This window comes from Centropristis striata, chromosome 7 (genome assembly GCF_030273125.1).
Source record: "Centropristis striata isolate RG_2023a ecotype Rhode Island chromosome 7, C.striata_1.0, whole genome shotgun sequence".
NCBI lineage: Eukaryota > Metazoa > Chordata > Actinopteri > Perciformes > Serranidae > Centropristis > Centropristis striata.
In genome coordinates, this window is record NC_081523.1 from 15,844,959 (window position 1) to 15,872,927 (window position 27,969).

At 40.0% G+C, this 27,969-nt stretch overlaps 1 protein-coding gene across 1 annotated transcript in view; it reads left to right on the plus strand.

The window, feature by feature from the left end:
• The first annotated feature begins 7,338 nt into the window (after positions 1-7,338).
• tcf7l1b (transcription factor 7 like 1b) overlaps positions 7,339-27,969 on the plus strand; it is a 35,096-nt gene continuing 14,465 nt past the window's right edge. The window contains exons 1-3 of the mRNA XM_059337741.1: positions 7,339-8,218; positions 8,344-8,416; positions 8,517-8,644. Coding sequence (XP_059193724.1) covers positions 8,033-8,218; positions 8,344-8,416; positions 8,517-8,644 — 387 coding nt within the window. The 5' untranslated portion in view covers positions 7,339-8,032. The remainder of the gene's footprint in view (positions 8,219-8,343; positions 8,417-8,516; positions 8,645-27,969) is intronic.

A 27,969-nucleotide genomic window follows, 5' to 3' on the forward strand; every position in this document is an offset into this window, starting at 1 on the left:
GACATATTAAATAAAGTCAACAGCCTCTCACTTGGGCAGGGTTTTACATCACAGGAAAGAATCTCCCAATCCTCCGAGGAGCGCTGCAATGCGTCCTCAGCTGAGAAAACACAGACAGTTGAAGACTGTGACCTTGTGAGCGATAATGTTAACTGGATCAATAAAACCAGGCGATAGCAGCATCTGGATAGAGTCTGACTCGGGCATTGCGGACAATTATGGCAGTCACAGAGCTGTGCACAGTAAATAGTGTCCATGAGGACCTGTTGGCATTGTTGGCTGTGCTTGTTTTTTTCCCTTAAACCATAAAAGACAGATTTCCATATAGACACAGCAAAATAAAGAGTATATTTGTCGTGTTGTATTTAAAATGATGGGAAATTAAAGTTAACATTAAATAAAGCCTGTAAAAGATTAATAGTACTTTAATACAGGCTGTATTTTTGTGCTGTAAACCTGAGTTACACTGAAAAACTAGCGCCACAATGCATTAGCATCACCTCAATACCAGTGAGGGCCTCTTCCTGTCCATTTGGAAAATAGAAGTACATTTTCAAGCTGCTGCACACTCTAAAAGCAGAGTGCTTCTGGCAGGCTTTGAAGTTCTCAGAAATAATGCTCCTTAAAAGCATCCTCTGCAATACAGAAAAACATGAACATGTATTTCAGTCAAAAGGCGTGAGTGAACACTACTTAGCAACCATGTAAATCTGCACTGGAGGACTTGGACATTGATGTCTTATAATGTTGCACACTGTTGCACGGGCGGCATTGATTTGCTTTTACTAAGACAATATTCACTCATACATTGCTTTTCTAAGTCTAATCAGCTTGAGCACTGGAGCGAAATGTGTTAATTCAGTCTGTATCTCAATGAATTAAAAATGAATTGATTATATATAAATAAACACAGTCAACAACCATTTCATTCTTTGAGTGCTTTCTGCAACCGAACACTTTCTTGTCTAGAAAACAAAACCTTTCAGAAAAAGGATACTACGAATGCAACAAAACGCCAGGGAGAAGGAGAAAGGCAGGAATAAAAGTTTGCAGCAAACTCTTTTATTTTCTCGTCTCTGCACAGTTTAGTGTTTCAGTTACACCCTGTAGGCAGTAAAAACTGTCATCTAATCATATCCTCACACAGTCTTAAATGCCATATACGCCCATACCAGCCTGGAAAGGAGACCTTTCTGTGGATTACAACGGATATGAGGTTATTTTTGTGAGATCCATGATTGCATGAGGCACTCCCATCCAGACTTAGTGTGATGACTGAGGAGGTGAGCTAATATGGCACAGTGGTGATGCAAAGAGTTGTGTAAAGCCATCTGCAGTGGATCCTGCCCTATGGTCAAATGTTTAGATTTTTGGTCTTTTAAATCTGTTGATCATCCTGTGATCCTTCCCCTCATATGATGGAATCATATGAGGGGAATTTCAGGGTGTTTAAAAATAGACATCATCGATAATTCAACACCAGTGGCAGATACTGAATGATCTGAAACCCTTGAATCAGTGTTTTTCTAACTATGAAGCTAGGAATGTGCAATATATGTACGTCCTAAACATATGTCGAGAAACATTTTTGACACTTGATGAGAGTATCGTTGGGGTTTTGAATGTAGCACAATTTGGCCAGAAGACAGCACTATAACAAGAACTTTACGTTTTTTTAATTATCTGTAACTCTTAAAACGTCAGTCTCACGGAGGAAAAAAACTGCTGTTTGCGTGTTTTGTCGAATTTTCCACCGTTTTGAATTACGTCTACATCTGACCTTTACCACTTCTCCTACAAATTTTAAGCAATCACCACCAAATTTGATACAAAATATCTAGGAATCTAGCTGGAAGAATTTACCTTTTCAGATGTTTGATCCATACAGTTTTGGTATAGCTGGCCCTACAAGGTTTAATTAAATGCATTGGACAGGGTTCATATTACAAAAAAAGTCACATCTCCTGATCACTTTGTGCCATTTCAACCTTGTTTGGTAGACTTGTGTAGATATTATGTCTGAGTGACCATGAAAAATTTGGTGGTATTTTACCAATAGGTGGCCCTGAATCTCTTTGTTTGTTTGTGTATGAATGTGTATGTTTGACCGGTGTTCATGTCCCGTGTGAAACCAAGAGCCAGTGTTGTTATTTGGAGTCAACTTGTGTAATTGGGTACAGCAGTTAAGTGCGGAAGTAGTTGTTTTTTAAGCCAAACCCTGTTTCTTTTAAATTAGCCTTAGTCAAGTTGTTTTATTTCCTTAAGAAGTTTATTTTGAAAATCTGCTATGCATGTAACTAGTGGAAACAGACCCACCATTCATGAAACATCCAAAATTGGCGCAAAAGTGTCCAAATGCTTTGGAATAAAAGTTTCTTTTCATACTATAAATGCAGCATCGTAAATACAAAGATATGAGGCCTTATCTATTACTGTATAATTGTTTCAGATTTGAGCAAAAATGGTCGCACACTCCACTTACAACATTTCTACGCCAGGGAATTAAATGTAATACCCTTTTTTCCCTTTCTTTTGCATTATGTCCTCGTCATGGTCATGCACCCTCCACCTTGACTCAGATTTGTTTTGAACATCATTTTTTTTGCTCCATCTCCCAAAATTCAACCTGTATGAAAAAACGAATGGAGACTTTGTGGAGGGTTCTTTAGATTAATGAAAGAACATGACTTTGGTACAGTTCAAAGACAATAAAGTGAGACCTAAATCTCCTGAAGTGAGATAGATGGAAGCAGCAGTAGCACATTGTGTGATCTGACATGTCCTCCGCACACTTTAACTAGTATTATTAGAGAGCTTGACAGGGCGGGTTTGGCCCTGGCAAGAAATATTGGACACACTGCAGCAGATCAGAGGAAAGACAAGGGAAATGCTTTAACGCCTGTGGAACAGTGAGGCGAAAACGTGATGAGGAGATGGGAATTACTGCTGAATTAAGCACCACTTTGATTGGAAACTGATTGACCGATGGTTGGCAAAACATGAAAGAATGACCTTGAATTCTCCAAAGCGAGTATGGATTGGCACACAGCATCTCTCTCTCTCTCTCTCTCTCTCCTCTCTCTCTTCCACCCTCACTGTCTCTCAAACACACACACACACAAACGACACACACACCTGAACACACACCACATGCGGAAACACATACATGGGTATCGACACACACGAGTGCTCCATCTCTGCGTTTTTTTCCCCGCACTCTCTTTAGTGAGGGGGGAAAAATGAACACACTGTCACGTACGACGAGCCAGAGTTGAGAGAGCAACTTCAAAGTAAGGCAGATGCAGGGACAGCACCCACTGAATAAATTTTCTGGCCACCAGTCGATCTGCCCCCAGGCTAAGATTGTGGCTGTTCGCATCTCTCCTGACCCCTCATCAACTCCCAGTTAAAACCAATCCGGCTCCAACAAGGCAGACGTACAGAGAAGGGAGGGATACATAGGTATACTTAAATCCTTATGTGGTGTACGTAAAAAAAAAAAAAAAAGATTTTCATCAAATGCTCGATTATCAGAATATTGAGCAGTCGCTTTGATGAATAAATCAGCTTGAGCAGCTTTGCACCAACACAAAACACACAATAGACACCTGAAATTTATCATTCAGTAAATATACATGTGTAATAATTATGTTTTTAAGAAAAAAAGCCATCAATTAATGTGCTTTATTTTCACACCTGCAGCCATTTTTTGTAACAATAGTCCTCCTTTTGTTTTCGTAATGGTGCCTCTCTCACTTCGGAATAAAACATTTCAGATCCACTGGATATTTTTTTTTTATATATTTATCACAGAAGTGTTACATCTCACTGTGCTGTTACAGCTTACTGCGAACAACAGTCTACTTACTGCATGCCAATGGTGCTTAATAGCACACTGCTGAAACTTGTGTGTGTGTGAGAAGTGTCAGTTTTTTAAGAGATATTCCTGTTCAGCAACTGCTTCTGCATGTCATTATTATTTTTCAGTGTTGACTTGTTTTAATATTTGATTTCTTTATTAATCATTCATAAGGCTATGGTGCATGAGGACTGCATAATTGTAATTACACCTGCTGGGACATGCACAGTCCATTACATGTCTGACATGTGATATATTTTGAAGAAAAAAAATCTGGATTTTCTTTGTTTTTTGTGTGCTGTATTGTAGGTTAGTGTCAAACTAAAGAGTTGCATCATAAATGTGGATGACCATCTTGTCTAAGCATCATTTGGAGAATGTGTTCTCTCACATTCTCTGCATACTGTATCCTAGAAAAACAATGATATGTAGCCCTGAGGGCAAATATTCACCTGTGTGTGTGTGTGTGTATGCAAGTGGAAACACGTATCTCTGTGTACGATAAACCTACTATCCATAACCCTTTCCTGTATGCAATGCATAGAAGATGCAGTATGCAACTACAGTATACGTTTGCTTTTAACTGAATACAAATACACACACTGACGCCCACGCACACACTAACACCCAGGAGTAGTGTGGATCTAATGAGGCCCGTAGAGACACTGCTGAATTGTCAGTCAACCCTCAGCTTGCTGACACGCAGTCGACAACATCAATGACTTCTTTTCTCAAACAGGGGAAGCCTGTCGAATTGCATCAGAAGTAAGACTGAGGCCTGTTGGACTTAGGCTGAGACAGGTGAGGAGAGGCTGCGGTAAGAAAATGTTCTAAAAGAGCCTCAAGTACAGCAGCATAGTGCTGTGGAAAAAATGGATCAGCATCATGGTATAAGGTGAAAAGAAATGATTGTCAGTAATGTTTTTTGCGTTATTACAACACATTTTCACATTATTACAACATACTAACTCATGTAAAAACAGCAAACCGTTCCTGTTATAACAATATAGTTCTTATCTTGATAAAACGTCAAATGTTTCATATAATATGAAATTATTGTGGTGACGTAAAAAGGTATTGTAACATTTTTTTTGTGTTATAACAAATTTTCAAATTATTACAGCATACACAAATGTTATAACAACAAACCTCTGACATATAACAATATACTACTTAGTAGGTTATAATGTGAAACATTCTCGTGAAAAAGGTAGTCGTAACAAATGTCTTATGTTATAACAAAATATTTTCACTTTATTACGACATGCCAACTTATGTCAAAACAACAAACATCTCTTGTCATAACAATATAATACTTACGTTGTTATAATGTGAAAAGATTCATATTATAACTATAAATTGTTATAACATGATAAATTATAGTTATAACATGAAAATATATGGTTGTTTTTCATGTTATAACAACATATTTCTTACTTCCTACTTTATAAAAACAAACCTTTCTTGTTATAACAATATACTACTTAGCTGGTTAGCATTTTTTGTTATAACATTAAATTATTGTTATAACAAGAAAAGTTTCAAGTTATTACAAGATAAATAGTATATTGTTATACCAAGAAAAGAAATAAAAATATATTGTAATAACTTATCGTTATAACAAGAACAGCTTCATGCTATAAGTTATCAAACTTATTGTTATGACGTAAACATTTCTTGTTATAACAAGATAAATATATTGTTATAGCAAGAAAAGTTTCATGTTATAACTTACTGTTCTAAAATAAAACAGTTTTTGCAGGAAGTTAAATTCCAAGTGCATTGTTACAGCAATTGCTATAAAAAGTTTAGTGTGATAACTGATTGTTAGAACAGAAAAAAAGTTTCATGTTATGATGCGATATCTTATTGCCATAACATATGTTTATGTTACAATAATTTAATGTTCTAACATAAATTGTTTCACTTATAGATAAAAAGCCTATTTTTATTACAAAAAGTGTTTCTTGTTATGAGTTTATGTTGTGATAACATGAAAATAGCTTGTTATAAGAATAAACTTTTCATGGTATGCCGTCATACTGATCTATTTTTCTTCATCTGGTTTGGCAGCAATGAGCTTCCATACACAAGAGCTAATGTTTGCTAACTTTTAATTATTTGTGAGCCAAGTCGTGATTTAGATTTATGAGCAGGATACTACACAGGAACAAAGAAGAAAAAAAGTTGTAACCACTTCCCTTCTTCCATCTTCCATGCTTGCAAAACTGGGCCTCCAATCCTGTTCCTCAAATCAACAATGGGGCCGTGCATGTCAGTCTAAAGAGAGAGAGAGAGCTGAGGCTCGTCATGTCACAGGAGGCTTGGATGTTTAGAGGCTTGTTGCCTCACTCTGTCATGCCTACAGTTGTGCCATAATGGGCCCATGCTTATCCCAGGTGTTATGGCGCTTTGTCTTTCCCAGAGTATTGTTTCAGGACACGCAGACGTGCAATTTACATGGCAGTGTGTAATTATGACTTTCTCACTAAATCCTGGCCTGTCATTTTCACACAGATGCAGGCAGTGTGGTCTCCTGACCTGACAATATGTGGGGGTATCAGCTGGTCACACCACATGACAGACTGCTGCAAGTTTACTTTAAGGCTGCAAATAATGCTTGTTTCCATCATTTATTAATGTGCTTATTATCTCAGTGGCTTTATATTTAAATATGTTATACTCTTGTTTTGTTTTTTTACAATTTTGTTTTTGTTGCTTTATAAGCTTTATTATATTTCCTGTTGGTGTCATTTTACTCACTATTGTTGTGCTGTTCACGTTATTGCAACACTCTGGTCAACTCTGGTTGTTTTTAAACCTTCTTTTTATATCAACTTGATTTTAACTGATTTCATCGATTCATTTCATCCATAAAATCTCCACTGTGGTGTCTTCAAATGTATTTTTGTCTGTAAAAACCCAGCGATGTTCAGTTAAATATTGTATCAAACAGAAAAAAGGCAGGAAATCTCTGCATTTGAGAGGCTTAAAACAGCATTTTCTGTAATTAACTGATTATGAAGAAAGTCAGTATTTTCAGTGGATCGACCAATTGTTGCAGGTCTAGTTCATTTAAACTAGGGAACACAAGTCTTGTTTATTTTCAATTACTTTATTATTATTATACAATTATTATAATAATGTATTTTAGAGTTTTATTTTTATGTATATTGTAGTAATAATACTACTACTAATCAGAATAATAGTAATAATAATAATAATAACAATAATGATGATAATGATCGATTAAAGTAATTCATGTATTTGGTTAGTGTATTACTCCATGTACAAACCTCCACTATTCTGTTGAAATGCCCTCATTTTTGTGGTGTGGTGTCTGTGTGTTGGTGGCTTGAGGAGCTACATGGTGGTGAATGAAGTGTCGGTTTTCAGTGCAAACTCCTCCCCTACGGACGGGCTGCGCTTTTCTTCCACTTGAACAACCAAGTAGTTTTTCAGGGCGCATTCCCCGGCAGCAATGTGGAGGGAAAGGGCGACTACGTCCAGCTGAATACATTTTTTTTTATACTTTTGCATCGGCTTTTACTCCTCTTTTATACATTTTGTCAGAGAAAACAGCGAATCATTTGTTCTTCTTGTGGAAAACAAGCGAGTGAGAAGTGAAGAAAACTGCAGCCTGACGGTCTCGTGTTTTTCTTTCTTTCTTTTTTTGTGGTATAACTCGAGCCATTGTTTTCTCACACATGGATATTAAGGAGATGAAATCGGACGTGTTCCTTGCTCTTAAGTAACCCTCTAGGTCGCTTTGGACTGTAGTTTATGTGGTCCCCGGGCTCTGTAGGAGGAGGAGAGAGAGTCCCATTCCTCAGCAGCACAACAAGGAGAGACACACAGGGGCCACAAGTTGTCCACAAGCTGCGAAGGAGACCAAACTTTGCCAAGTTGCTGCGCATCCGGCCGCTCACGCCAAATATCCATCGATATTTTCTGCCTCTGTCGTAACTTTAACTGTGGATTATTATCGCTATTCTCGTCATGGACGGCAGGAGCACGTTCAGAGGATGAAAAGGGGCTTTTGAAACATGAACACTTTCTTGTAGTTAGTTTGCTACTCCAGTGACTCGTTTGGACTACACCGATCTGATTAAAAAAAGTCTATTGTTATTGCGATTGTTTCCCCCCCTTGTCGATACTATCTACTCTGCAAAAATGCCACAGCTGAACGGAGGTGGTGGGGATGATTTGGGGGCCAACGATGAGATGATATCTTTTAAAGACGAAGGGGAGCAGGAGGAAAAGATATCCGAAAATGTGTCAGCGGAAAGGGATTTGGATGATGTGAAATCCTCCTTAGTGAACGAGTCGGAAAACAACAGCAGCTCGTCAGACTCAGAGGTAAGGACAGTGCAAATATAAAACCCGTCTGCACGCTGCTCAGCATGAAGACAAATAAGATTTAATGCTGTTGAAAGTTTCAATAGTTTCTTCCTCTCCCTGTGTGTATTTCTCCCCCTTGTCAGCAAGCAGAGAGGCGCCCCCAAACCAGACCCGACTTAGAAAGTTATGAGAAAGCGAGAGACTACTTCAGCGAAGGTAAAAAATATATGAAATAAAAAGTACTTCGTGTGCTTTAAATGGCTAGTTATGTCGCTTTTGTGCCTTTATCAACCCTGACTTTTCTCTCTCCCTGCAGCTCTGAGGAGGCAGCAAGATGGTGGCTTTTTTAAGAGTCCTCACTATCCAGGCTACCCGTTTCTCATGATCCCAGACCTCACCAACCCGTACCTATCCAACGGTTCGCTGTCCCCGAGTGCACGAACAGTAAGTGTCCCCGTGGATATGTTGTTACTCTTTACTCTCTTCTCTCCGTTTCAATCGCACTCTGCAAAAAACAGAAACTTTGGCCGTGCGTAAAAGTTCCTTGTGCACTGCCAGACCGCCATATTCCCTCCGAGTGGCCTCTCAAGGAGTACTAACTACTTCTTTGTTCTGTTTTGGGGATATAAAGTTCTCCCTGCCACCCACCCCTCGACAAGCCTCGCATTTGACAACTTCTCATTCGGCTGAAAGTTCAGACACATTAGTCATTCATTTTTTATTTTTGAATAATTTATGGCAACTCCTTGTCGAAAATACCGTGCAAACCCAGACTGCATCCTGATTACATACTTTATAGTGAATGATTGTGTTATATAAGCTCTCTATAGCAACCTATATTTTGAAGACTGTACACTCATATAGTTCCAGAGTGTATTTAGATATTTTTAAGTTGGCCACTATTGCTTTCCTTTTCCTGCTTGTGTTTTTAAGGAAGGGATTAAAGCGAGTAACCATCAGCTCTTCTTCTGGCTATTTGCACACATTCTCTGCAGAAGATTGTGAAAAAAGCTGTTCCTGAAGTCATATCCTACAGTAACAATGACAATGTAATACCTCGCTTTGACACACATGGGAGGCATTTCACTGCCGTGTCCGTGACAGCTGTTGTCCAGAGGCTTTTAAAAGTCTAGATAAGGTTGACAGTCTTAAGTAAGTGTTGTTGAAGCAGAGTTCGCATTCATTTACTTGTTGCATCACAGCAGTTGAGGTCTTTTAACCAGTGCTGCGATTAATGTTGTATTGGTTTCTCTTGTTTAAGTCAAATATATTTCGTTAAACATGCAATAATAACAGAGCTAGAACAATTAGATGAAGAATCGATGACTTGTTTGACAGAATAATAGGTATTTTGGCCATCGATTAATTGTTCAAGTAATTTTTCATGCAAAAATGGGAGAAAATGTTGTTTTCAATCTTTCTAAATATGGGGATTTTCACATTTTCTCTGCTTTATATCATATTAAACTGAATATTTTAGCTTTGGATTGACAAAACAAGACATTTGATGGCATCACCTTGGATGGACAGGTTTTTGTTATTTTCTGACATTTTCTAGACCAAACAATTAATCAGTTGGTCCATATAATAATCAGCAGATTAATGATAATGACAATAATCATAAGCTGCAGCCCTACTTAACAGCCGGTTAATAAAGCATGAAGACGTGACGGTAATTTCACACCAGTTAACAATGCTGCAAACATGACTTAGGGAAGTTCATATTAAAAAAAATGTCCACACTACAGTTAAAGAAGGCTTTATATGAAGTGACAGGGAATACTGATTCCAAGCAAATGTGCAAGATTTTAGGCAATTTAAGCAACAATATTTGGAATGGAAACTACTAAATGCAATTTAACTATGCAAACTTCCTTGAAATAATCCCTGCTGGAGAGCTGTGTTCCTTCGAGCTCGTCCATCCCCCAATCCATGTCACATCCCCCCAAAAAACAAGTACTTTCGTTAAAGCCTGGCAGGCATCTGACTGAAAAGACGCCCCCCTCCCCTCCCCTCCAACCCCAACCCCTCCTTTCTGTCTCCTTTTCACTGTTCCAGGCCCACTCCCCTCGCCTCCCTCTACCTTCCATTCAATTAGAAAGGCGTTAGTTGACCATTGTTATTCTGAGCAGTCTTGATGGCTTCATTGGAGGTCTCCATTGGGGCTCATTAACTAAATGGCTACTCTGCTCACACTAGGTGATACATACCACTGTGTAAATCTCATTGCTTTTGGCCGCCTGAGTTTTGTCTGAGATAAACATGCGGGGATGTAAAATGCATCATAATATTATCTGAATGATTTCAGCAGAGAACTGTGGTGGACGCTAACCGTCGTCAGTAACCAACTGAATTTTTTTCCAGCTATTATCTGCTTTGTTTTGTCTTGTGTTTCTGGTATGAAAGCCTCTCACTTCCTTGTGTTTTTGTGCAGCAAGGCAAAGTTGAAAAAAAAAACTGTTGTTCTTGTTACTTGAGGCAAAGTAGCAAATAATTGGAGGGGATTTAAAATTCAGAGGTATAATCCTCCATATTAGAAAAAGAAAAGAATGAGGTCAATGGGACAGAGTGAGCTGACTGTGTCAATCATCAGTGTGGCAGAAAACATGCAGGCAGACAATGGCCGGCATACTTAGCAGACGTATTCAGGCCCTCCATATTGCTCGTGGCTCAGTGTGAACGCAGTGAATTTGATTGATGAGAGATTCGATTTAGCACCTTTTTAGGCTCGCACTCTTGGTGTTTAGTTTGTTTACACCTGTGGATCATGTTCAATACAGTCAGATGATATTTACCAGCGGCCTGCACCTACATCTGGCCAACAACTTACTTTAATTACTGAACTCTATATTAGTTAACCCTGTGATTAAAATGGCCCGCAGGGTAACCTAATTTGTGTTGTCACCTCTCGCACACAATCCAAGTTTATTATAGTGTGTGTGTCTTGGAAAGCCCTGTTGGGACTGACAGATTTGTTTTATAAGTGTGCTGTGGTATGTGGTTGTACTTGTGCTGCATGGGACACATTAAAGTTATGGCTCCAAAACAGATCATGCAATCAGGGCTGGTACTGAGTCCTGAAAGTTTGGAAAATGCTTGATTTATAATGTTGTTTCACCTTTTGATATTTGAAATAAAAAGTCCTGTCGCTTTATTTCATACAACAAGATGAGCTAAATAAGTCCTCTAGTGATCCCTTCCTCTGGAAATGATCAAGCATTAGATAATCATGATCAAAACATAAATCCAAAGTGAATTTAATCAGCTGGTAAAATGTAAAAATGATTGCTATAGGAGTATAAATAAATTCTGTAAACTATTTTTTACAACTGCATTTATAGAAATAATTAAAATGTGATGACAAAGTCTTAATGATAGTTTTGAATATTTTGGTTTAAATACCTTGAAAGTGCTTAAAAGCACTTGAATTCTCCTTTTTTTTTAAAGCTTTCTGTGTGATTAATGCCAGCTTGATTAAAATCTACTGCTTTTCCTTACAGTTTCATAGCTTTGAGCTTAATATAAATATTTTCATAATTACACATAGAACAATGTGTACGTGTGTATGAGGCACTCTGTTTTTACATTTCCTGCTGTATCTGTTTACAACCCCCCCTTCCGGTCTGACATCTTAGTAATTTTGCGTAATAATAAGCAGCCTAGTGCTTATATATTCCGCACGTATCAGCATTTAAAACAACGCATAGCTCAATGGTACACGTTGCTCAACAGTCACCATGCAGTGATTTCACTCTGCGAATGTGCAACATGATGAAGGATTTGAGGCCCTAACTTTTAAATTTGGATGTGGCAACCCTATCATGAGCAATGAGAGACAGGCCTACATGGGATCAGCACAGAGTTCCCCTGAGGGCCAAGCATAACTGATTTAAAGCCTGCTCAGAGCTGACATTCTGCTGTAATCCACTGAGAGCTGAGGAGGAGGTTTTATGTTTGCAGAGATGTTCCACCAGACTTCTGCCTGCTATGGTGTGCGCGGCCAGAGAGTGTTTTTTTTTTCCAGTCAGCCCGACAAATCCAGCTTATTGTTTGTCGATTCATTGATGTGATTATCGCCTCATTGTTCCCGTAGTGACAGACTAGTGCCAGATTTAATTGGTGAGCACACACTCTGCTTGACGCCACCTCTTGTCAGCTTCATCAGCACTTTTAGATAACTCTGCTAGTACATCATCATCGTCACTAAAGGGTGAAATGCCTCTTGTGTGTGAGAGGTGGCACATATGCGAGAGCTAGGTTAGCCACTCAAATATATCTTCATCAAATACACAGTGGGACACTCCAACTCCTGAGCATGATTGTTGAATAGGAAATTGTTTGAGATTGAGATATGAATGGAGAGCTTGTATAAGTCTGAACATGTCGGTGGCTACGATTGCATGCCTCTCTGACTTCTTTTTTTCACTTCTTTCTGCTGCTTTTCGTGCTTAAAAATGTGCAGACAAAGAAAAGTCAACACAGACATTGTCCCGCTGAATAAAAGGGCCTCTCCCTGCATAAGCAAACGCTGTTTGTGTGGAGGTGTCTTTTCATCAGGTGGCTCACTTGGCATGTGGCTCACCTTGCTGCGTGTGTGCGTATGTGCACACATGCATCCATGCGTGCTGCACGTTTGTGTGTGTAAAGTCTGAGTGTCGGGGGTTGAGGGTGGGGGTTGTTCAGGTGAGGCTCTGTGGATACTTTGCAACAGAGGCAACAGTGTACAGGCCTCACATTCTGACAACCCTCAGTGTTGTATTCCTGAATGTTAGCGTGCAAATATTTTTTTAACCAAGCACTGTGTCAACAGAGCTAACGTTTTTTGACTGGGTTTATAGTTTTTAAAAGATTTTTCCTTCAAAGGCAAACACATCTACATCAATTTAGTGGCACTGTTCAATTTAAAACAGATCGCGAGCGACCGCAGAAATACCATCGCTGGTTGAGAGCTCTTGCCTGGAGTGATTAGTTTGGGTAATGAACTCAGCGCTAGGGCTCAAGGAAATTAAATTAAATTTAGCAAAAAATTAGTTTTGAAATATTAGATTAATCATGATTTAGTTTAGGAAGGAGGGGCGGAGTGTTTGTCTAGTGTTAGCATGTTTGCATTTGAAGAAGCATTTTAAATGAAAGTATTGAGAACTGTGTCAGGGTTAATCAAGGTCAGGTCTAATTAGTGCAACATAAACAGTTTAAAGTCATGATCATATTGTCACAACATGTTTCAGATGTTACAAGTCTCTGTAAGAGCCCAACAGATAGTGTTTTAGAGGAGAACATTTCTGTGATTACCAATATGGAGGCTGATATAGTGAATTTATGAGCTGGAATGAAAATAGACCTTCTCTATGTGGACTCAGAAGGTACTCAGAAGGCTGCTATCCTAACCTAATTACATAATTTAAGAATATTTAACATTATTATATATCATTATATACACATTGTATTACTTTGTTAGCCAGTACTAGAAATTAAAACTAAGAAAATAAAGATTAATTTAAGAAAAATAACAAAATAAACACCAGTACTGTATTTTTAGTGTCAGTCCATTGCTGACAATTTAAAAAAGAATTAATGAAATTAAAAGAAATGGCTAAACCATTTCTAAATCACCCTAAGTATCATCATGTTATGGTAAAAAAGAAATATACTGATATGTCTGCGATAGGCCGTACTGTGTAAATCACCCACTGTGTAACAGACATTGAAATCCGTTGCTGTTATAACAATGATATTTAGCTTCATGAGCTTCACATACAGCTTTTCTTATGAAGTCTTACAGGAACAAGTGTTTCATTTTGAGACCATTGATGCTCATGCTGACTTCCTAACATCACTTGTCTAGAACTGTGTGAAATGGTGTCAGTCCTGGTCTGTATCCTTCCCTCTTTGGTCTCTGTGGAAAGCATGAGCTGGCGTCAATTCCTCCCACTACCCCATAGCCTGCTAGTTCACTACCTAAACCCACCCACCCGCCCGCCTGACATTAGAAATTCTGTTTATAGCGCTCTCAGGCTTCTCGAGCGCGGGGCCCATCAGGAGCATCTCAGCACCCTTTGAGGAAAGGATAACCAACATCTCCCCTCTCCAGCCGCAGACTCCCCATGTTCAGTGACATCAATGAATCCCTTTGATGTGCCAAGATGAATATGTGTGCAAATGTGTTTTTATCAATTAATGTGTTTTTCTCGTTCGCTGTTTGGCCAGAGATACTGCGTAGTTCGGTACATTGCTTTTCCCTGAGAAAATTTGGGCGAACTTTATGTTTGAGTTGAGGGAGATTTGGCCAAAGGTGAACATTTCCAACACACCCGAGTTCACTCCGAAATCTTTGATTTTCCCTACGGCTTTATACATATTAGAGATGGTTTTCCACCATGTCTGTTCAACATCCAAACAACAACAATACAGCTGTAGAATTATATATTAAAGCCTTTCAATAAACAAAAATCTCCAGCTTTTTATAGAGGAAGGAAGTTGTTTTGTCTACAAGTGCTCTGTTTGTCTGAAATATAAGTGCACTGTCTGGCCACTGCAGGTTCAAGCTATTATGAAACTAAAAGACAGTAGTTGAGGTATAAGCACATGAAATAAAAAGCATTCTATGTCTAGTGCTCCACGGCTGCACACTATCAAAAAAGTTTTAGCCACAAATCAGGGATGTGGAAGGAAGGTGGAGACAAGTATCATGTGTCATGTGAATACCAGCTTAGTCATGTCTGTTCTGTGGTCTTAACCTGGAGCCCCGGTGCAAGGGGGGATGGTGGACTGAGTCGAGTCAGACTCACTCCCAGGTGACCAAAGTCTTGATAATATTTGCCCTGAAACAATTTCTACAGGTTCTTATCTCTTTTTTTATTGTGTCAGCATGTCACAAGTTGAATATATTTTGGTTTATGGTCTGTAAGTCAGACTAAAAAAGTAATTTGATGACATTATGGCTGCAACTAATGGTTCATTTCCTGATCCAATTATTTTGTTAATGAATATATGATTTAATCGAGGTTAAATTCCAGAAAATAGTCAAAAAAAACAACAACAACAACAACAACAAAAAAAACCCATCCATTATACTTTCCAAGTAGATGTCTTTAAATTGCTTGTTTTTTCCGAGCAGTAGTCCAAAACCGAAAGATGTTACATTTGCAGATGAACAGTTTTGCTTAAAAAAATGATTGCAACGAGTAATTCATAATAAAAAATAGCTGTTCCAGTTCTCCTCACAGTGATCTAAAAATCCCAAAAAGGAGACAATTTTTCATGAATTGAAGTAAATGGGGTTGCATTGAACAACAGCAAACCTACACAACTCTTGCAGTATAACCCTAGTCTTATTTATTTAGTCGTATGCTCCCAAAAACATTTGAAACACATACTAAAACACCTCTGCATACTTCCACACTGCTAGTCCGTACATGTCCGGATGAGTTGCAGTTGTCTGAGATTTGGGTTATAAAGCTTGTAAACAGATGTATTTTTTGCTGTTATTAAATGAAACCCCAATTTACTTAGATTCATTATGGATTGTATCCGTTTTGGGATTCTTCTTAGAGGCATGCATTAAAAGTTTTTTCCAAGAATTCAAGGTATTACAGGGTGAGTGATGAAACAAATGTAATTTTAAGAATAAAATATTCCTTTCTTTATTTAGCCAAACTTGTATCTAACTGATAGACAGAGACACAGTACACTGTGCTGTTAGACTGTCCCATATAAGTGTATGTGGCCCTCTCATAGCCATAACCACTACTGTTTAGCTCACATAAAGAAATGTTTTCCCTCTGTAATTGTACCTTAAATGCTTCACTCCATGCTAATAAAACGAGATTGTACAGCAGGAAGAAAAAGAAAAAGCTCTAAACAGGGTTTCATCAGTCTGGTATTCTAAGCAGCTGTTTTCAGTTTAAGCACTGCAGGCAGCAAGAGAGGGAGAGAGAGCAGGCAGGAGGAGAGATTGTTGATGAGATGTGGTGGTGGGAGCATAAACTGGGGCAGATACGGGTCCTGCTATTCCTTTGCCTGTTATCCCGAGGTGGGCTGGCTTCCAGACCTTGAGGCACTCACTTATCTGAGGGATTCTGTCTCCCACAGAGCACAGTTTCTCCACCGTAAACCACAATGCTTTGCCATTCCCTTACAGTCACAGCCCAATCAGCAAACAGCAGGAGGCTATCAGATGTGCACATGTTGCATCAGTGCTGCTAAGATTTGTATCAGGCTATGCTTCGGTTCACATAGAAATGTGTTCTCCTGCACCGGGTCTGTTAAAGGCCATGTCATACAGTATGCGCGTAGTATCAGTGAGGTTGTAGTGGTCATACTAAATTAAGAAGTGTATGGATATCCGTCCAGGATGAGGTTAGTTGACAGCGGAGCAGAGCAGCTGTTCTTCTTGTTGGAGTTATAAATCAATTTGGCTGCTTCCTACTGAGTGTGTCCTGGACTGGCGGAGTGAGTTTGGACTGCTGGTGCAGCTCACGTCCTCGGACGGACGCATGTCACGTCAACACATTGCACCTGCGTACACGTGCAACCTACTACTCAACCAGTTTATTATTGATTTGGGTTAGCTTTCATTTATATAGATTATAACTTCCCTGATCTTCCAATTTTATTTATTTTATGTTCTATGTATCCCTGTCTCTCAATACCGATGGAGAAACAAAGATTAAAACTTACATATGCTATAAACTCACAGCTGTAACTGTTGATGTATCCGATGAGACTGACGGGCCATCTGTAATCTGAATTTAGCTCTGGCTCTAAAAACACAAGTAGAGTATGTAATGGATCGTATGTTCGACTACATAAATCTGAAAGAGAGCCACTGGGAATTTTCCATGTTTTAATGCATTATATAAGCAGCACACGTGCTACTATAAGGTTACTTTTACAAACTTTGTCTTGAATACAAAAGGAAAAGTCTTACAACAATTTTTTTTACTTTACGTTATTTTAGCAGTTACTGTAACGGTCAGAGTTTGCACAGAAACATACATTAAAGTATAGATTTAAATTTGATGTTCTACAAAACAGCCGTAACGTTAACATGTATTCATCACATAACTATGGAATTGCCGTGTCTTATTTGATTAAGTCATCCGTCAGTTAAGGTTAAAACTATTTTATGTTTAAGGATAATTGTCTGTGATTGTTTGTTAAATTTCATACACATAGGCACAATTTTCCCATGAGATCAGCCTGCTCGTCCTCATATTGATAAGAACGTAACCTTTGGGTGCCCCTTGCTTCCCCCAGTTACCCTCATAAACTAATTGTACTTGTTAAGAAGTCACAATGTTCTGCGGAGTAACAAATTTGATTAAAGCCGAGCAAAGGCACAAGTCATCCAAAATGTGTAGCCTCCTTATCTGCGACCGGACTTGTGGATCCTGTTAGAATAAACAGCAGGAGCAGCAGAAGAGTCTGATATTTTTACATTGAGCTCGGGCGCAGAATGTTACTCTCTCCTGACCTTATCTGCTCAATTTGAAATTATGAGGTAATGTAATGTTGATTTGTTATGAGGACCAGCTGTTGTCCAGAGCCTTGTGCTCCTCAGACATAAGACACTTTGTAGTGATAGAGGGATTCCCCCTGCCTGCCTCAGATGATCCGCATGATTAGCTTTCTTTGTAAGGCGAATTTATCATGTGACATTCTCATATTTTTCTCTCTTTCTATAATGTGAAGGCTGTCAAAATTAGCCAAAAATGGGGTTCAAGATTCCTTTTAAAAGAACACAAAGGCCCAATCTATTTGAATATCAATTATTGTGCATCATGTCCATAAGAGGACAAACCCGTACAACATAAAATTGCTTCTACAGGTATACTTATTTCAACACATTGTCTTTTACAAGACTACATCCCTACACGTTACAAAATAAACAGATTATATTAAGTTTTAGGGTATAGGATATTATTTTGAGACCCCTTTCTGCGTCATGGCTGCTGCTAGACTCAAAACTGAGCCCCTAGCAAGCTAGCTAACTTAACTAAGTAGCCAGCAGCTAAATTAGTCAATTTTATCAACTTGATGCTTCATCTCCACACCCTTGTCGCAGTGTACAAAAGCCAAATACTACCGCCAGATGAGTGACAACTTTGTTCGACTCACTTTCTCTAACCAGTAGCATGAAAGTTTGGAGGTGTCGGCAAGCTAACATTAGCTAGCTAGCTAGCTGCCGTCCTTGCTGGCGGGAAGTTAATCCCGTCTTGTCTGTTAAACAGTAAACTCATCAATGCAGTCGTCGTAGCAGACAGCTGCAATAGTGCTGCTTCTTTCTCACAATCAAATAATACATTTCCATATTGAAATGTTTATTTTTACAATTTGACTACATATTTAAATTTAGAGTATTTGCAGCCTTAGCATGAGGTGAATCTTGTATTGGATGAAAATGATGGAAGTAGGAGGGTTGGATGGCAGCTCCACATCCTCCGCTGACGTAATCCCTCATCCATTTACATGGCTATATGCCAAATCCCTACAAATGTGACTGACTTATTTGCTTCAAATTTAGAGTAGCTACATTGGGAAAAAAAGATCTAATCAGCCCTATATGACATGGAGTAGGCCAAGGAGCCCTTTTGTTTGATTTGTACATGGGTTGGAGGGGCTGGCTATTGGAAATCCCTGAAGCAGGCTTTAGGGGCAGGTCTGATTCTCGTGTGAAATGGGAAGGCTCTATAGCTCTCGGCTGACTTGACTGGGGCTGTATGGGTGTGTTGGCAGGGGGAGCGCCGGTCATGAATAGGGTCTTTGACTACCTCAGACTTGCCCTGAAAGGCAGGACAAAGACCCTAGGGCAACGGCTTAGAGCCTCACAGCTGAGCTACAGAATGCTTGGCCCAGTCTTCCTCCCTCCTTGCCTGATTTAAATACTACAGTGGCTTTCAGCATTCTGGCGACGGAGGCTTGCATTCACCGCAGCACATTTACCATCAACTTTTCTCTCTGTTTTTGTTTACAGTATACTAATGCCAGAAGTGTTTACGTAATCCATTGTATAGAATCCATCAGAGGTGCTGGTTATTATGCATCAGTGACGCTCTTAAAACCGCCCGAAGATCATCAGCTTCATGTTGTTCGTATTAAGCAGAATTTATTTGGATACAGACTAACTGTTGGCATATGTTTGTATCACAGCTAATCACAACTCTACTCTGAGCCGTTAATTATGCAATGATTTTGCTTATCTTCGTGCAAGATGGAGTTATTGGCAAGTAAACAAGATGAAACTTGGTGCACACCTCTAATTGCTTGATTATTTCTGACAGATCCGTGCGACTCATCAGCGTCAAGATTTGCAGGGGCAGAATAAAAAGCCATAAATCTTTTCTGCAGAGTTAATGGGGTTATTTGAGTCCTGTCCAGACACTCTCTCCCAACAGAGTGTCTAGTTTCAGATGTCACTCAGAGCTTTGTTTGCCCCCCAGGGTGAAGGGTTAGAGGTCAAGGTTCAGGGCCAGTTGGCTGAGTGGCCACAAAAGCCCAGGCTTCCCCTCAGCACATCCGATCCCTTCTTCCACACCAGCCTGCGGCCACAATGACGGGATCAGTTTGCAACATTTGTCTTTTCTTATTATAACCTAAAATTAATTTTCACTCATGTCAAGGGTGTAATTATAAGGTTATAGTTCACAGTTTCACAATGGAGTCATAAAACTGTCTTAGGTTTACGGCTTGAAACTTTAATTGTTTCTCAGTGGAAACTTGTGTAATTATTCACTTACAGTTCTGGAATAGTGTTGTTGCATTTTTACTGTCCGGCTACTGTGTAAGCCCACTATGATTATATAGAACACATAACTTAATTGGTATTATTCGCATCATTTCAGATTTCTGCTCAGACTCTCTTAGGCTCTCTTTCTCTGTCGACGTTAACAATCAAGAAATGGCACCTCAGCAAGATCTCACACCAACACCAAAAAAGTTCTCAGTTTCTTTTGTTCCAAACACCTCCGTAACACAACCTCGCCCGCCTCAGCCCCCACCCACAAACTAAACTTTTCTCCCTGCCCCACCACCACCACCACCCAAACATGTCCTCCAGCCAGGTTTATTATGCCGTTTCACGCAGACCAAAATTGCAGCTGCATGGAGAACAATCTGGAGCACATTAGCTCAGGCGCTGTGATTTATAAATTGTTTCTCAGGCCATAAATCCCTGCTGTAATTGTGCACAAGCACCCCTCTCTTTCTCCAGTCACTCCCCCTTCGTTCTCTCTCTCTTTCTCTCTCTCTCCCCCTCTCTGAGCAGCTTACAGTTCTGGGGTTAACACTAATTGTTTGCAGAAGTGTGCAGTTTGGATTGAGTGGAAGTTTGTTGCATTGTGGCGCAGATTTGAGGCTCGCAGAAACAGCTCTTCATGAAAGATAAACTTTCCTCCTTTTGTTACGCCGTTCGTAAACTTCTTCTGTCACGTGGTCTGAGCTTAACGTCCAAAATGGGATGTGAGCATTTTGTCTTCAGCTCCATGTTGCTGTGGTTCATGCTCTGCATTCCTGAATACTGTGTAATTGTAAGGGGCCTCTCCTAAACTCTGTCCCTGGGAATTTGATATTTACAGCAGCCCCTGATCGTAATCACCTTACCGTTCTCATTAGATTGTATTGAAACTGAAAGATAGCAGCAGCTGTATATGTTGTTTTAAATAGCATGTCCAGCCTTGAGTTCTCCGTGGTCTGGTTAATGTTATGAATGTGTTTTTTTTCAAATGCAATTTTTAACAGGAACAGCCAATTTAAATCAATGTTAGTTCCTCAAAAACATCTCTCTTCACAAAACGTGTAGAAAGTAATTTATTCAATATTGACAGAGCAAAAGAAAGAAAGACATTCTCTGGAGATAGGCAGTCCCTTGCTCATTGTTTTGCTTTCAAGAGACCTGATGAACCTTGAAGAGGTAGGGGACCTCATGACCCAGCCTCATCCCGCCTTGTGACTCCTCTAAATTTCTTTTCTCCAACGACGAAAACCTATACGATCTTACTGGAATATTTATTCTTTACAAAGTTTCAGACATGTAAGAGGATCCCGGGATGTGAACGTGAATCGAATTTACAGCCAAAGCTCTCACTAGATCATGATTTAGCACTCAATATCACATCACGCAGCGTGATGAAAATGAAGCCTGGAGATTGCAGGGGGAATGACTTTTACAAATGTTTTAAGGTATAAAAAAAAAAAAGCTTTTGGCGACGTTCCAGACCTCCCTGCAGTCTGCTGACAATACGCATAACTAATCCTGGGGAATGTCATGGTGGTAAGTTGTGCTCTTTGTGGCACACTGTGGAAGTTTGGAACTACTTTTGAAAATATTTTCTTATTCAATTAGGTCCTGTGAGCATTATATATGTCAAATTAGATTATTTTCAGTCCTAGAATTTTTTTTTTTGGTGTAGTTTTTCTTATGTAGTCTGTTAGAATGTAAAAATTGCAGATAAGAGAATAATTTTGCTATTATTGATTGAACTTAAACTACATAATTCTATACGCAGATCAATTTTTTTTAGTGACTTCATAAGTTATTTAATTTCTTACAGACAGTCACTGTATCCCTGCGCGACAGGACCGAGCGTCAGAGCATACCTGTGGCGTGTGAATGTGTCTGTGTGTTTGAGTAGGACAGAGCTGCGCGGGGGGGGGGGGGGCTGGCGGCTGGGACAGGCAGAGAGGAGACGGAGAGTGGAGTGAGTGGAGTTAGCGGTGGGGTGATAGGGATGTCAGGTAGTAAAAAGTGAGATGAGGCAGGGCCCAGGAGTCTGCGGGGCCTGGAGATTTGCGCCTTGCACTCGGAGAGCAAACACAGGAGGCATCTGCAGGCAGCTGTGTATGTGTGTGGGGGGAGGGACTGCTGGGCAGGGGGGGTTGGGGGTGTGGAGCTTGGTGGTGGTGGTGGTGGTGTTGGGTGGTGGTGAAGAGGGAGAGAGAGAGAGAGAGAGAGAGAGGAGGAGGGGGGTGGACTTGCAGAGTGAACACAATCAGCCCTCTGTTTTCATAAGACTTGTGGTATGTGAGAGCAGAAACAAATGTGTTTAATTTAGGCCCTTTTTTCTCTCTCTTGCCTTCTCCACTACACCCACTTATGCCCACCTCAGTCTTTCAAAACTGACTTTTTTCCTTCAAGATGCCTCTCCTGCCACTGTCAGCTGCTCTTAGGAAGTTTAAAAAAAAAAAAAAGGAACAATCACCCACTGTGCCCTGTCAGGGAAAAAAAAACTTTGAGACACACTTTTAGCAGACGTACTCAAATTTACTCTTTAGGTTGGGGGTAAATATTTATCTGCAGTTTCTGGAAAAAGAAGAGAAAAAGATTATTTTCATGTCTTCGCAGAGAGTTTTGGAGTGATTACTGCGCTGTGGTATTTGCCCTGTTCAGTGTGAGGGGTGCATGCTGGATTACTGCCTCCTAAATGCCTTGGCAGGAAACACTGTATTATATTGGTAACCCATGCTGTCTCCAGTCAATTTGTGTTTGGTCATAAATGAAAAATTCACATCTCACTTGTGTGTCATTGGCGTAGACTCGCACACACCTTCGCTCACACACACACATTTGATTTCTAAGTCGAGCTTTACTGTAAACATTCAGCCAACCACTGGTAACCACCTCGTGTTCTGGAGTTAATTATATAGACGTTTACGGCTGTGAATTTCAATGAAACGAGGCTACTCCCCAAACAATAAAAAGTTGTGTTCCTGTGCGACTGGACAAACAATGCCACAGGACACGGAAAAGGACAGAATCTTTGACATTTGAGGTGTAGACTGTCCTGACATCAGATCACACTGACATTAAGCGGAGCAGTGTGTGACAATTGAAAGCAGATCTCCCAGGTACGGGAAACCACATAACTGACTGCACATAATTGACTTGAATAGCTTCGCACCCTCCTCTTTGTCTTTATGAGATGGCCTTGCTTTTACCAGATGCATAATTATTTTCTTGTGTGTCTAATTATACAGTGAGTTTTATATGACCTGCTGTTGTGCTCTGTTACAGAATTACTCACTTATTCCTAAGTTTAACCTCAGTGGCACTGAACGGTTTCTTTAACTACATGTCTGATTCAAAGTACCTGAAAGCAAATGAGACACAATAAGAACAATGGCGGCTTCATTTAAACACTCATATGAGCTCTAAAGCTGTGGATACAGGAAGAAATAACTCAGGATCATGTCATGCAAAAGGAAAGAAAAAAAAAATAAAACCCTGATACAAATAATTGCTTGAGTTGCAAAAATGCAAACTCCTGCTGAAGTCGCAGCTCACTCACTGGGACAGAATGTTAAAGAAGCTCTTTAGGGGGGTTTATTTTGGCCTTGTATTCTGTTAATGCTGTTTTATTACTGAAACAGCAGTAAATTCACTCCCAGGACTTTTCAAATAAACCCAGTTTGCTGGCCTTGTGCAGAATATGCATGAGGCAGACATGTGACTCATTCCTCATCGGATTTTTTAAAAGTGGAATATTGGAGATTCTTTGAAGCAAATGTGGATTTTAACATTTTATATGCAGCACAAACATTTTTCATCAAAAACATTTTTTGTTAAAATACTTAAAGTTTCTTCTTAGTGTCCTCTCTACTTTTTAAAGGGACAGTTCATCCCAAAATCAAAAATACACAATTTTGCTCTTTCATGCAGTGCTATTTATAAATCTAGGTTGTTTTTGGCGTGAGTTTCAGACTGTTGGAGATATGTGCAATCTCTTGACTTTAATGAAACCGGATGGCACCTAATAATACATTTAAAATCAACAGCAATGTCACCTGGCTTCTCAAGATAATTCAGAAACTTTGTTGTGAGCAGTTTCATGTGTTACAAATGTATTTGATTGTGCTTTGAGGACCACAAGTCAAGCTGTATATTCAACACCAAACACCCAAATAGTCTAAATTGATAAATTGTTTTAGTTTAATGCTAAAATAGAACTACAGGTAAGAATAAAAATATGTATTTCTGATTTTTGGGCTGAACTGCTCCTTTAATGAGTTACTTATGTTCTAGGTATACTACATATGTGCGTGGATGGAGCTGCAGGCAGAGTGTGTAACCATCTTGGAAAAACCTTGTCGCTGTGTTGTTGGGACCTCCCTCGCGCTGCCTCCCCTCTTCACTCTCCTCTCTCCCTCTTTGCACTAATAGTTCTTTTGTGTACAAGAGCATGTTAAGAGGCCAATGAGCCTGGCCTTAATAGGCCACGTTGCCATAGAAACCACAGCACTCTGGATGTCTGACCTTTGACCCAGTTTTTTTTACTGGCTGTGAATAAGAGTGCAGGACGACCAACCAGGTCACAATAGAGGCCCGGCAAACTGAGGGAGTGCCCCTGTCATAGTCACTTAACTTCATTCCTCTATGGGCTAATGGACACTTCAAATGTGGTAGGCATTAGCTGTGTGCTATCTCCACTGCAGGACCACAGGCTTCTCGGGGTTAATACGATGTAAATATACTATATATAATATAAGTGTTGAGCTAGAAAATGGACAAATGTAGTTTGCTTGGTGTTGTACAGGTGCCGGACTATACAGAAGCAGGAGATGGAGCACATCTTCATTAATAAAATACCAAGGTCATAAATAGAAGTCGTCTGCAAGACATTTCTCCACAGATTCCACCCTCACAAAATATATATTTGATTTTTCTTTCTCTTCCATAAAGATTTAATTAATAACTTCCTCCCTGACTAATCTACTTACATCATAGTGAACCGGATAATAGGACATGGTCCCCATTCAGAAAAATTTGCAGTGGCCCAGTAGTGCATTGTGGGTCTGACCAGCTGAGCTGCTTGTCGTTTCCCCATCAATTACACACTAATTAGCACAATGACTGCCGAGGTTTGCTTAAGAATTGTCAATGTAATTGCCTCTAATGTTGGTAAACAATGAGCCTTAATGCAAACTCTGAGACAAGGCGGGGGCTACTTATCACATTGTCTTTGTTGCAAAAGCTTTAATTGTGTTTCATGCATAGATCAGGTTGAAGGTGTCAATGGCCCCGCATGAGCAGGTGATATCAGCAAAGCAAACCAGGGAGGGACTGGTGTGTAGGGGGCCTGACAGGGCCATTGTCTGAAGTTGCTGTTCATATGGGCAGGGGACGGTAATTAACACCTCAGCCAAAGAGCAAGCTGTGCGGCCCATTTGTTTTCTGTTGGGGGGTAAAAGAAAACAATGGGGAGGGGTTCTCCACACAGTAGGTGATTGACATTATCTGCTGGAGCGATCCGTGGAGGCATTCCTGCTGTTCTGCTATTCAACACAAGTTAGGCGAAGCCATTTCACAAGCGTCTGAGCTGCCACTTTATACAAATTCACTCTTTTATTTGTTTGACTTTGATTGTTTGCTCTAGACCAATTGACTTAATGCAATTCAGCATAACATGCAATCTGTTTTAGATAATAATAGTTATTATGCATGGCTGCAAAAAAATATCATGGTTTTTCATGTTTTATTGAGTTCTAAATATAATTCTACATTAATATTACTTTAAACTTTACTTTCTGACAGTCATTATGACTTCTCAGTGCGGCCCTGAAGTCGGCAGACAGTAGCGAGCAAAGTTTGGGATTTTTTTCTGTCCCTTTGGCAGAGTGTCTGACTTAGTTTGACAGCAAATGTCCAGACATCTGTCTCTTCTCCGTGCTCTGATGTTGGCCTGCAGTATGGCACCACACACTTCAGAGATGACAAAGACTCTTGGCTGTGTTTTCCTTCGCTCTGTGAGAGCGATGTAACAATTAGAACCCAGCTCTGGCAGGCCACATGCCCCAGAGCATATGTTGCATTCTCTCTGTTCAAAAAACCAAAGGGCTCCAGTGTAGCTTTTTGGAAAATTTCAGCGGCATCACTGCCACCTTTGTCGCATCTGGGTCCTGTAAAAGTAGCACATTCTACTGATGTCTATTCTGAGTGTTGGAGGCAGCAGGGAAGGCTGGAAGACAATTAGAGAACTATGAAAATGGATCAGCTAAACTTCACTTTAGTTACACATTTCTTTCAGTAGTCTGTCCGAGTCTGTTTACCAGAGCTTCCAGCTCCCATGCTGAAACAGACATTGCTATGGGCCCTGACCATATGTCTGTATTTGTTTCTAATAAAATAAGGGCATGTGTAGAGCTTCAATAAATGTCCTGCAGTTACACTGATATCAATGTATCGCCTGTTTCGATCTCTTATAAACATTAAATATCACTTAAGACCTGCCATAACTATTTGAATCATCAGTTTTAAGAGCTTGCTGTCATTCAGCTGTCCTAACTTTTTTTTCTTACACTTCCCTCTTGTTCTTTTTTTCACTTGAACACCGAGAAAGTTTTTGCTGAGCAGCATGGCCCACAATTCCTCGCCTTTTGTTTCCTGAAACAACTCAAACGCCCTCCCTCTCTCCCCTCTCATGTGTTAGTGAGTGGTGTGCTGCTGTAGTCTGGACTGGAGCTAATGTGACAGTGTGCGGCTGGCATTACCTGGCTGGATGTTTCGGGGAGTGTGTGAACAGTTGCTCCATAGGGCACGCTGGCAATTAAAAGAAAAGTAAGGCGCTCAGAAAAAAAAGTGCCTGGGGGCATGTTCCTCAGTCCTGGCAGAAGCTGTCAAATAAGGGATGGATTGGGTGGGAGAGCCGGGGTGGGCACGGCCAGGCAAGACCAAACGCTCACAATAGCGCTCGTTTCATTTGTGGAAGGACTCATGATTGACATAGATTAGACAGAGAAAACTGCATTGTTTTGGATTTTCTCTCCGGAGAGCAGCATTCATTAGGCGCCATGCACACAGCAGAGTAAAGTTTCAATAGGGAGCTAGCAGCCTCTAAAAGCAACTGCCTCCTGACAGTTGTATGGACTTGGGCCCATTAGTTGGAACCTACGATTCAGCCTTGAGCAGTATAGTGAAAATGAAGAGGGCTGATGTCAACTCCAAGAATTTCCCCCCTTTTCGAAGGGAAAAAGGGTCCCCTTCCCCCTGCCTCGATCCTCTGTTGGACCCCAGCTGTCAGGAAACAATACCCTCTGCCTGCTCCGACAAACTCATTCCTGAAAATGTTTTTTTTCCCTCCTCTCCCTTTTCCCCCTCCTGCTATAATGTCTTTTCCATTTTTAACCCACAGCCATCCAAGCTTCCTTCCTCCTTACAAACTCTGAGTGATGAATGAAGTTTTAAAAATCAAAACCTGAATGCATGACTCCTCCAGTTTGCTTGTTTGTCATCATTTATCCTGCAACAACTTCTGAAAGGCAGACAAAGCTTAGCATATATTCTTTAACTGCTTTTGTCAGTCATTTTTTAAATGTCAGATACTATTTCTTGTCCCTCCCATTCATCAGATGTTTGCTGTGGGCGGACAAACTATTTGTGCATAAGAAGTCGTGAGCGCAGTGCTATGTAAATGAAGATGACAGTGTATGTTGTAGAATAATAATAGAGGATGTATGGTGAGATTGTGTAATCACCACTTAGAGACTTTTATAACCCATAATATGCTTCCATGCCCAAAAGGCGTCTTAAATAATAAACTATGATACCTTTTTGTCTCTGTGCTACATGGTCCTGGACGAGCAAAGCACAACCTATAATATAAAACCCTTTTAATTAATTTGAAATTGTACCAGAGAGAAAATCCACATGCATGACAAGCTGCTGTGTCCGGTATTTAAACTGATTCATAAACCAGATGGTTGAGCCGTGCTTTTGGAGCTCTGGCTTCATGCTATCTCCATTGCTGGAGGATACAAAAAAAATGCTCAACTTGTTG